A 10,887-nucleotide genomic window follows, 5' to 3' on the forward strand; every position below is an offset into this window, starting at 1 on the left:
TTGATCTCATATATTAATACAATACCAATAGATGTAGGATTCGCTTCTTTAAGCATCCGAACCACTTTAAACATTGTTCTTCATCCTTTACTCAATCCAATACCCCCCATATACATGTGTGTTTTCTAAGTCAACTCAACATTTCCCACGTGCGATTAGTTGGTGTCAAAATCAAGCATCAACATTATGTAAAAAATAAATTATTGAAATATTTTTAAAAAACTTAAAAAAATAATAACCAATGTTTTAACTAAAAAGTTTGAAAATTAAAAAAAATATTATATTAAATATTTAAATCTAATATTAAATTATTATTCAATGAAAATAGGTTATTGTTAAAAAAAAAAAAAAAAAAAAAAGTGAATGAAAATATTTCTAAATAAACAGTCTTGAGTAAACCCAAGGGTGGGCAGGGGAGCATATTTCTGAAACTAGTACTGCATAAATTTGCAACCAAACACTTGGCTAAAAGTTAAAAAACAACGTAGCGCTACTGTTTAATGACTTAATGCAATGCAATAGAACGCAATCCTGAAAAACAAACACACCCTATAGATTTTAAAACGGGTGATTCCGTTGCCCCATCCTTTTATTATTCTTCTTTCTTTTTAATTATAATTTAGTCTCCCTAAAAATTATTAGATAAGACAAAGATATAGAATTATTACGATCTTTTAACTCTAATTTTTATTCTACGTTATTTAAAATTTCTTTTTCTTTTTTATTGCGCTAAGAATGAAAATTAATGTATTTTTTTTATGAATAACTTATGCATCCAGTATGTTAAAAGTTTTCAAAATTACTTATATGGTGTTTAATGAACAAATATATTACTAGCAGATTTTTTACAGTTATATCGTAATTTGATCTGACAATAACATTTTTTAAAACAAAATATTAAGTGATTGTTATATAAATCCACATAAAATAAAGTATGAGATAAGTTATTAACATTTTAATAAATAAATAAAAAATTTGATTTGGAAATACATGATGTTTTTGGTAAGAAAAATGTTATCCTTACAAAGACTCATACAAAGAGGGTTACAAAGTGACATCATCCAAAAGAAAAAAACAAAGAAAAAACGGAAAAAGAGAAAGAAAGAGAGAGAGAAATCATGAAAATCAAGGGTGGGGATTATCTTTATATGTCCCATTTGTATATGTCTTTGTAAAACTAACTTGCTCATTTGGTAATTGTGTAATGGCTAAAATTCTTATCATTCCTAAAACAGCTCAAGAAGCTGTCTCATTGAATCCAAGATTTGTGTATATATATATATATATATATATTAGCAACTTTAATTAACATAAATTTATGCTTAAATACAAATAAATCAATCTTTAGACCATCCAATCAAAGCAAGAATTATGCCTAATATGTTACCACTCATCAAGGCCTTAACCAATCTTTCCTTTTCAGGTGTGTATGGTGGATACCTTGTGCTTGAATCTCCTGCAAAACTTCTGTACAGCACTCCCTTCTTGTGACTAAATGCATCAAATGAAAATTTACCATGGTACGAACCCATTCCGCTCTCTCCCACTCCGCCAAAGGGTAAGGAGGAAACTGTCGTCTGCACAATTTGTCATGCAACATGAATTTCTCAAGAGTAATACTACACTTACAAAGAAATCTTACAAAGATCTCATACAAAATGATATGACAAAAAATGAATAGAAAAGTGATTATAATAAGTTTAATTTTTTGTTTCACTCTTCCATTCATTTTTTGCCACCTCACTTTGTATGAAAATCTTTGTAAGAGTTCTTTGTAAATATAGTACTATTGATTTCTCAATTACTTAAAACCATCATTAATGTATCTGTGCAAAAAAATGTATGTATGTACATCAACACGAATTATTTATGCTATATGCTGAACCCCTAATAAATGATTAAGAAAAACTTCAAATGATATCTGCCTTTCATTATATAATTTGAGCAGAAAGCCTATAAAACAATTATAGAAATGGGTGTTTTCAATGCACGGATCTGAATTTTGGGAGAAGTTGAATGAGGTCATGAGTTGAGATTATTAAGTAAAGTTTTGAAAGCAACTACTTATGTGACACTGGTGACATAAACTTTTATGCAGAGTGGTTGGCATGTGTTACTATGAGTTTGGGGTATAGAAAAATCACATGAATGATAGCATCATTGACGAGAAGTGCCCCAGCGGATATGTTCTTTACAAAGTCTTTCTTCAGCTGCTCATCATCAGTGAAGAGATATGCGGCAAGAGGCTTTGATTTTGAGTTAATCACATTGAAGCTGTCTTCTATATTTTCAACCTTTTAACACATCAGAAGAGACATAAATTACGTACCAGTTACCTATGACTCACCAACAAGCAGCATTCATTTTATATTAGTATAGAAGATTAAGGAGAAATAGCAAAAAAACTTTGTAGCAATTGAATGATAGCATGCTAACTTTGGAAAAACTGAATATGAGCACGTGCACAAAGGGCAAATCTTCTGAATCAGGCGCAAATATATACACTTGATGTGGCATTCACCGTGACAATGGGTAGTAATGGCCCAAAGATCTCTTCCTTCATTAGCATGGACTCTTCTGGAACATCCAACAATATGGTTGGAGCTATCCTTCTGAAACATCAAAACAATAGATGCAATCCACATTTATCAGGAATATTGAAATAGGATAAAATCTAAAAAACAAAGAAATGGGAGCCAGGCTATCGAACTCACAATTGGTTTTCATCCTTTTGGCCTCCATAAACAATCTTATCAGAGACCTTGTTCTCATCCAAGAGACTTGCCAGACGTCTAAAGTGGAATGGGTTCACAATGCGAGATAGATCTTTTGATTCCATTGGATACTTCCCAAAAAATTCCTTCAGTTCATTTCTTAGAGCATCTATCTATTGAAAAGGCATGAATCAAGGAAATATCCCTTCAAACAAACATGATTTTCTTGTTCTTTTGAGACAATCTTACCAAATTCGGAGCAAATTCTTTTGTTGTTATGACATAATCAACAGCAATGCAAGTTTGCCCGCCATTGGCCATCCACTTGCCTGCTATAATCCTCCTTGCAGTAACCTTAACAGAATTATGATAATCAGATCCATATTGTAAAATCAAACGATGCATTTTTTTTTTTAGTATGAAAGATTATTACTTGTAAATTAATCTTTGAATCAACAACAGCGGGGCACTTTCCTCCAAGTTCCAGGATTACAGGTGTAAGGTGCTTTGCTGCAGAAGCCATCACAATGCGTCCTACTCTTGTACCGCCTGGACAAATTTCAAGTTTTAAACACAAGAGCTAAAGCTACTATGAAAGAAGCATCACATCATATACAGACTTGGGCATTAATTAGATATTGTATGGAAAGTTATAGTCTATAGCAGAACTTTAAAATACTTGGAGCATCTTATTGACTTCATAATATTATAAGTACAATGATAATGTGAGGTCCACCGCCAGGTTCTAAGTAAACTACAGAAACTAAACAAGATATGAGACTTTTTGAATTGGAATTGAAATGTTTTCAATGTATCAATAGCAGAAAGCATGTCCTCTACAAGTTTGTTTTACAAGGGAAGCTGAAGTTCTTGAAACTATTTATATGTTTCACTATGGTAGAGGCATTATTATGTTGAAGTTCATATGTATCACATTCACACCAATCTCTAAATTGTGGAAGACAGTAAATACTGTTGAATCCATTATAGGCAATATAGAAAAAGAAAATTGAAGGGAGAAACCTGTGAAGAAAATTTTATCCCACTTCTGCTCTAACAATGCAGATGTTTCAGCAACAGCCCCCTCAACAACTCTCACGGAGGATTTATCTACATATTCCTCTAATAATTTTGCGAGCAGCAACGATGAGGCTGGAGCAACTTCTGATGGCTTAAGGACAACAGCATTACCAGCTGCAATAGCTCCAATGACTGGATCAAGAGACAGTACTGGAAGATAGATTTTCAATGTGTTATTGAAGAAAAAATACATAGTCCACATGAAAATAATTTGATTTAGAGAAAACAAAGACAGTGAACTTAGATAAGACGATACAACAAAAACCTCGATGATTTTAAGCGAATATATGTCATGGATCTCATATTTTCACTGAGATGATGAAAACTATACCATATTTGAAACAATGCCATTTATTCAATGAATACTCCTAGTGGGTAAATAATTTTGGGGTGGCTATTTTCATAAGAAAATCATTTGCTTCAGAATTATTAATTTAGAGAGAAAAAAAAAAAAAAAAAAATCTGTGTGAGAAGACACTTCCAGGCATGGGGTTCATGCCCCCAGGCCTGTATGTGACTCCAATGCTGAGCATAGAGATATATAAAATCAGGCTAGTTGCAGCAGTGTGTGGGAAACTTATTCATCCCGTCAGTGTAGTTTTTTCTTCCTGGAAGCAAAATCATTCTTGATAATGGGAAGATCAATATTAGCTTCTACATTTAATTTAAAAAAACTCATGGGTACATATGTATTGACATGAAGTATATTTATGGGGCTCTGATTGCATTATCTACAGGTCAAAGTAAGGATTAGGAAAATTTGAATTATTGACATGATAAGATATAATAAAAAAAAAAAAAAAAATCCTAATAAATCAGTGATGAAGGGAAGGGAAGATGATTAGCCGAGTGTTAAGCTACCCCAACCACCATGGCAAACAAATGATATCATGGGTGGACCTATGTTATAACAATTTGAAAATGTGTTCATTAAGCTTTTATGCTGAGAAGTACGGAAAATGTGTCCATTGTAAACTTACTAATAATTTGAAAGCATGTTATTTTCAATGTATCATAATATAAACAATGTCAAAGCCGATTATAACTGTATGCAAGTTAAGCTCAATGTAAGTTAACATGAATCATGTTAAAGCTGACAATAAGTTGCATACAGAAGGGGTAATTCCAAGTTGAGATGACCAACACGACTCCTAGGGGTTCTGATACAATTTCTGCTGAAGACGGATATGTTGTCATTGAAGTTTTCGCCTGAAAAGTTAATGTTGCATTAGTTAAATAACAGACTTAATTCTCATCATTGGTTATAACAAAACTTGTGGCTGCAACAGTGATTACCTTCTCTGGCTTCATCCAAGATTTCAATTCTTTAAGAGCCAGCTTACATGAGCCTTTTGTCATTGAAATCTGCACGACAGAGCGTACATACTAAATATTAAACAAAAGATTGATCAAAGAAGAGAACAAATTCTTACTTAAAGCATATATATACATAGATGCTTCAACAAATAGTACTTGGATTACATGGATATCCAAATTCGAAATGTTGATGCCATATATCTGTAAAGCTTATAATAAGTATATTTTAGTAGGATATATAATTATTTTTGTGTTCCTACTTTCTTGACTAGTTGTGTGCGTTCTTAGGCTTAGAATCAACTTCCAAAAGTTGAGCTCTAAGGCCACATGGTTCCTCTGGGTCCATGACAATAAGCCAGAATTGTGACATATAAAAGAAGTTGTAAAACTGGAAGATTACAATTCATATGGACAAAAAGAGAGATGATAAAATTAACCTCAGATACAAAGGATTCAAATTGGGGCTTGGAGAGGTCCTCAAAAAGAGCTTGAATAATCTCCCTCTCATTTTCTTCAATCATCTTAGCAATACTCTGTAACTGCGATATTCTCCACTCATAACTCTTTGTCTTTCCTGAATTAAAGCTCGTTCGAAGCTCCTTCATCAACAACCCAGCTTTTTCTACATCAAATCTTTCTCTTTCTCTCTGTTCCGTGGTCATTTCTGATAGTGTCACTGAACAAACTTCGAATATGCAACACATATATGAAAGTTCATAACAAATTAAAAAAATAGAACAATTAAAAATAACAGCAATTATATATATACAAATTTCAGATGCCGATGTTCACAATGTAAAAATGCTTACTACAGACTGCAAAAGGTTCACCAGCTTAACAAAATGCAAATATCATAGCTAAGAAATGTAAGTATGCTTTTAAATTGTTTATTAACCACACTTTAAGTTAAGATTGTAGGTTTGTACTTAACAATTTTTTACACACATATATATAGATACAAAAATTTTTAAATAAAAATGTCCCCATTTTTCAAACATCCACACTCCCATCTACTTGCATAAAGTGTAAACATATTACCAGCATGAGTATAAAGAGGAAACTGAGTGCAATTCTTGAAGCGAAGAGTTGAACTGAAAGTTGGTTTTGTAGTGTAACAATATATGAATGATTTGTTGAAGCTGCTAGCCCCACCAACACTACTGCAACTTCAAATAATGAGAAACGCTATTGGTATGCAAATTAATTAAAAAACTATTATGTTACAAGTTAAATTAATTACAATTTAAATTAATTACAATTTAATTAAATATTCTATTTAAAAAAAAAATTAACATAAATTATTGGACATTAAAAACCACCCGTGAGTTTAACAAAAGCATTACCAAGATGTTTATACAAAGATCATCTCTGTCTTTGATCAAATACCACTACTAGTACTAATTAATGACAGAGTCGTCCTTTCCTTTTTACTGTTGCTGCAGGTTTTATGTGTTAGTAAGAAAAGATTTCGTTTCATTTAATAATAATTAAACCAGTCTTTCCATAGCAATAAGAGTTGTTTTCCAAGGCACACATTAAAGACAGTAATATTTAATATTTCAATATATTTTAAGTTACATAATAAATAAGTAAATTTATTATGAATACAGCCATAGCAATAAACTATAAATAGGCTTCATAATATTTTAAAAGTAAGGAAGGACATTATACTATCATAAACAACCATTATGGAAATAATAAATGACACATATTCAGGACTGAAGAGTCCTTCCATACAGAATTATTAAAGAAAATGAGACGTTATCAGCAATAGGGGCCTGGGTGACAATTTAAAACTTAAAGGTGCTCCACTAAATTTTTGATAAAAAAAAAAATGGAATTCAGGGTGCATAGCACCCACTCACCCTGGTTCAGTACTGCAGTCCACCATTCACTCAAATAAATTATTAGGGCCGGCAGGCGGCAGGCCATATTTCCTCTTTGACTTTCTGTTAATTTTTTTTTTTCTTAATCTTACTGCCATAATTCTTGAATGAATTATTAAATTTTTATAAGTGATTTTTCTGTATCTTACCTATCACTTAACGTTTACAAAGCTATTTTTAATCTCGAAAAGCTTATGATTTAATCCGAAAACCAAAGTGATTTCTGTGATGAAACTTTGTGATTTTTTACATTAATTCTAAATTTGGTAAGAGTACATAAAAAAGCAAATCGTCCCCAGAAAAGAAAGCACAAAAATATTCAACAAACTAAACACCTCGTTTAATGAACAATATATCAAGTAGTGATATATAAGAAGTCACGAAACTTTGGAAGTTGAATTTAAGAAGAAGAAAAGGGAAAAGTCGTGTACCTGCAATGTTGAAAAGGCAGAACAGAGAGGGTTCTCATGGTGGTGAGAGGTTTTGCAGGATCATATAATCTCCTTAAAAGCTTTTAAAGTTCTGTAACTTGTGCATCATTTTCTCCCTTGAGTTGATTGATGTTGATGGGTTGGTGAGTGCGGTGCATGGAGATAAACATTTGAGGGAAAAAAACAAAAACCTTCTTGAGAATTTTCTCACCCTTCAAAATTTATCCAGAGACAATATGCTGAGTGGGGACTATAAATCAGACCGGAACTTTGTGTGGCTAGTGCATTTACCTGCCTAAATAAATATTTAAGGGTTTTTAATCAATAACCATATTTCTTCGGACTTTTACGTAATTAACAAAAATATAATCTATTACCCATATAACTACCAATCAGTATTTTTCCGAAAATGCCGCATATATAAACACAATTTTTCCTCCATTCTCCACCATTTCCAAAAAAACAAACGGCTTTGGAGCCGATTCCCATTTAAAAAAAAAAAAAAAAATCGATCTATTTAAAGTGTTTTTCACGAATCAATCAAAGATTTAACAACGATTTTGAAGAGTTTAGGGGGAAAAGATGGGAGAAAAATTTAACATAAGACAAAATCAGAAAGAAAAAAATATAAAATTAAAAAAAGAAAGTGATCACAAACTGCGATCTCAGGATCGTAGCTAAATTATTATTTTTTTCAATTTTTTTTTGTGTTTGTTAAATTTTAAAATTAAAAATATAATATTATTTTTAATAAAATACCTTTATTGGAATTTTATATATACTAAATTTTATAGGAATATTAAATTTAACATTTTTCAATATTATTAAATATAAATTTAATATATCTCTTGATGTAAAATTTGCACCGATTAGAGTGATCCGATTGATCTTGGCGAAATTGGAACGGGTGTATGCATGATTAATGATAACCATCAATTGAATGAATATAAATGCAATAATGTAAAGAACACAGAAGGTTTTTAAAATGGTTCGACGAGTTTCGATCTTGAGCCTACGTCCACTGTATTTCTTATTGCATTTAGAGCTTACAAGAAAGTAATTTTATGCCTAGAACAATTTACTAACCCTTTTCCATCGTTGGAAGGGGTTTATGTACAAGTTTTGTACAAAGGAAAGAGCGAAATTAAAGAAATTATAATTAAGATTGAAATGCAACTCCGATATTCTCGCGATTGAGAGCTCAGATCGCACCATTATTGCTGTTGATCTGATCCCTTTCGAAATATCCGAGATTTGAGTTTATCTGTGATCTGCTTGAACAACTATCGAGATTGGTCGCGACTAGCTTATACTGGGTCAAGCTATGTCTCGATGAGCTTATGTTGGGTAAGACAATTATTTGAGTTGAACTGACTTTGGGTCGGACTATAACCTCGCAGAACTCTGACTTCTCTGAGCTTGATGGAAAAATCACACACAACATCTGCCTCGTAGCGTTTGGTGCTCATTTCGAGCTTTGAAGACTAATTGCTCGATTTGATGTCAAGCTCGGACTTCATAGTTGTGTATTGAATGCAGATTTTGTCGAGTTTCCTGAATCGGGCTTCATCTCAGTCGATGTGACTAAGACTTGGCCTTTTTTCTACTGTGACATTCTCGATAAGCTTGGAACTTGAAACGAGGGGTATGCGAGTAATTTCCATGCTGTCATGTTGCATTAAATGCAGCCGATTTTTGCAGTTACTTTTCGTCGTGCATGGGTGACTACAACTATACATGCGCGAAGTCGAGGCGATATGCAACGAAGGTTATGATTATAGCAATCTGACGATTGATCGTCTCTCGTGGATGATCGACATGTGGCCACATTGAACGATCAGGATTGCTCGATGAATGGAGGGTCGAGTTTTGCTGTAGATCGACGGTTACGGTCGAATCTTGTCTCTTCGTCTCCCATGCTCACCGCTATAAAAGTGGACATTCTTCATCAGAACACACACTTGCAACATATTTGAAGCCTTGTTTTGTTGCTTTTGCTCTGTCGTTGCTCTCCCGACTTCACGGTGATTTTCCACCACTTTTACGCTTCGGTAAGGCTCATGTCTTCTCTCATACTCATACTAAACCTTTTTTTCTATTGAGGGTGGCCATTGTCGTGGCCACATTAGCATTTTTTAGGGTTTTTGAGTTTTTCTATCGTTTTTAGGCTTTAAAAGGGTTTAAGGAGGTGGCTGCTGGAATCCTAGTAGCTCGCTTATATCTATTGGTCAATGCGAGCTACCTTGGGTGCTTGAACTGAAAGCAAAGTGTGGATAGATCATTGAATTTTTTAGCTCTGACACTTGGTCGCTATTGTTTCAGGTATCCAGAGGCGATCTTCCATCATGTCTTCGTCTAGCAACCACATCATAGACCAACTGTTTGATTCCCCAGTGACCTCGGCTGTTTGCGGGGAAATAGTCTCAGTGGTTTTTGAGTACTTTGTAGTACAGAGCTCGAGCCTCGATACAGCAGGATCAGCTGATCGTGCTTCTGTGGAGACTCCTCCATCGAGGAAGTCTCCAATTCATAGGCCTCGAAAGGAACCAAGTTCCTCGATTGGGGCCGAGGATATTGAGCGCATAACAAATGTTTATGTGCCTCAATTTCCTCTAAGGGCTCTGGGAAACTTCTCCCGAAAAAATCCCCCGAAGGTTGGGCAGCGATTTCAAATACCCTCTTGAGGTGTAAGATGTTTGTTCCCCTTCATTTTTTCATCACTAATGTCTTGAATAGGTTTGGAATAGCTCTCCTTCAATTGACGGGGAACTCATATATAATAATAATAGGCATGTACATAACGTACATGATAGCTGAGCTAGGTGAGCTATCTATAGAGGAGCTTGTCCACTTGTACAGACTGAAGAAAAGTCAGGACCAAACATACTACCTCTCAAAAGCGAGGAAAGTACATTTTAATGGTTTGCTGAAGTCTCAAAGAAGATTTCGCACTGGGACTTACAATATTTTTCTGTAAGTCCGAGGAGACTGGTACTTTCACCTCAGAAGCTAGTAAGATTTCGACCTTTTTGCAACCAAAGAATGTTTCCTGGCTCGGCAAGCAGACTGACTTCATATTCTCTTTGTTTTGCAGTAAACATCGAACAGAACTTCCTTCCTCAGGCAAGCTTAGAGCGGCTTAAGCGATTTAGCGATCTCTGCAATAGTGAGCGCGACGTTACCGAGCTCATCACGCTTTCTCAATTGAAAGCGTATCACTTCTGCATCGACAAAGCCAAGTTCTATACTATTTTTGAAAAAGGTAAGTGCTTGATACTTTGTTGTGTCGCTAACAACTTGCCTTTTTTTTTTTGCAAACATGTGGGCCGAAAAACTCCAAGGGCCTAAAGAAGAAAGCACCAGCCCGCGAGGTTGCCAAGAAGCCATCAATTATTATGGCAAAGAGGCAGCCCCCAGACACTATCGAGGTGGCCGACAAGGTATCTCATCCCCGGTCCT

The 10,887-nt window shown here is 34.1% G+C and overlaps 1 protein-coding gene across 3 annotated transcripts; it reads right to left on the reverse strand.

Moving 5' to 3' along the window:
• Nucleotides 1–1,151: 1,151 nt before the first annotated feature.
• Nucleotides 1,152–7,668, reverse strand: LOC116118005 (aldehyde dehydrogenase family 3 member H1-like). 3 transcript variants are annotated; one of them, XM_031403993.1, is made up of 12 exons: nucleotides 7,429–7,668; nucleotides 6,150–6,268; nucleotides 5,549–5,796; nucleotides 5,091–5,159; nucleotides 4,907–5,003; nucleotides 3,738–3,944; nucleotides 3,148–3,263; nucleotides 2,964–3,068; nucleotides 2,715–2,887; nucleotides 2,522–2,612; nucleotides 2,145–2,294; nucleotides 1,152–1,577 (listed from the first exon to the last, which is right to left on the reverse strand). In XM_031403993.1, exons 1-12 carry the CDS (start codon nucleotides 7,464–7,466, stop codon nucleotides 1,338–1,340), a joined length of 1,653 nt encoding a protein of 550 aa, XP_031259853.1. In that variant the 5' UTR covers nucleotides 7,467–7,668; the 3' UTR covers nucleotides 1,152–1,337. The 3 variants fall into 3 exon arrangements, with proteins under 3 accessions (XP_031259853.1, XP_031259851.1, XP_031259852.1); XM_031403991.1 differs by having other exon boundaries at nucleotides 6,150–6,277; XM_031403992.1 differs by having other exon boundaries at nucleotides 1,153–1,577; nucleotides 6,150–6,271; nucleotides 7,429–7,667.
• Between the last annotated feature and the right edge of the window lie 3,219 nt (nucleotides 7,669–10,887).

This window comes from Pistacia vera, unplaced genomic scaffold (genome assembly GCF_008641045.1).
Source record: "Pistacia vera cultivar Batoury unplaced genomic scaffold, PisVer_v2 Contig829, whole genome shotgun sequence".
Lineage (NCBI taxonomy): Eukaryota > Viridiplantae > Streptophyta > Magnoliopsida > Sapindales > Anacardiaceae > Pistacia > Pistacia vera.

What these genes read in the sequence shown, in the direction of transcription:
- LOC116118005 (XM_031403991.1), bottom strand. Translation starts at nt 7,466, where the DNA reads ATGAGAACCCTCTCTGTTCTGCCTTTTCAACATTGCAG. An exon ending in TTGAATCCTTTGTATCTGAG is followed by an intron (nt 5,160 to 5,548) that starts GTTAATTTTATC and finishes TCTGTCGTGCAG; the next exon opens with ATTTCAATGACAAAAGGCTC. An exon ending in CATTACTACCCATTGTCACG is followed by an intron (nt 2,295 to 2,521) that starts GTGAATGCCACA and finishes ATGTGTTAAAAG; the next exon opens with GTTGAAAATATAGAAGACAG.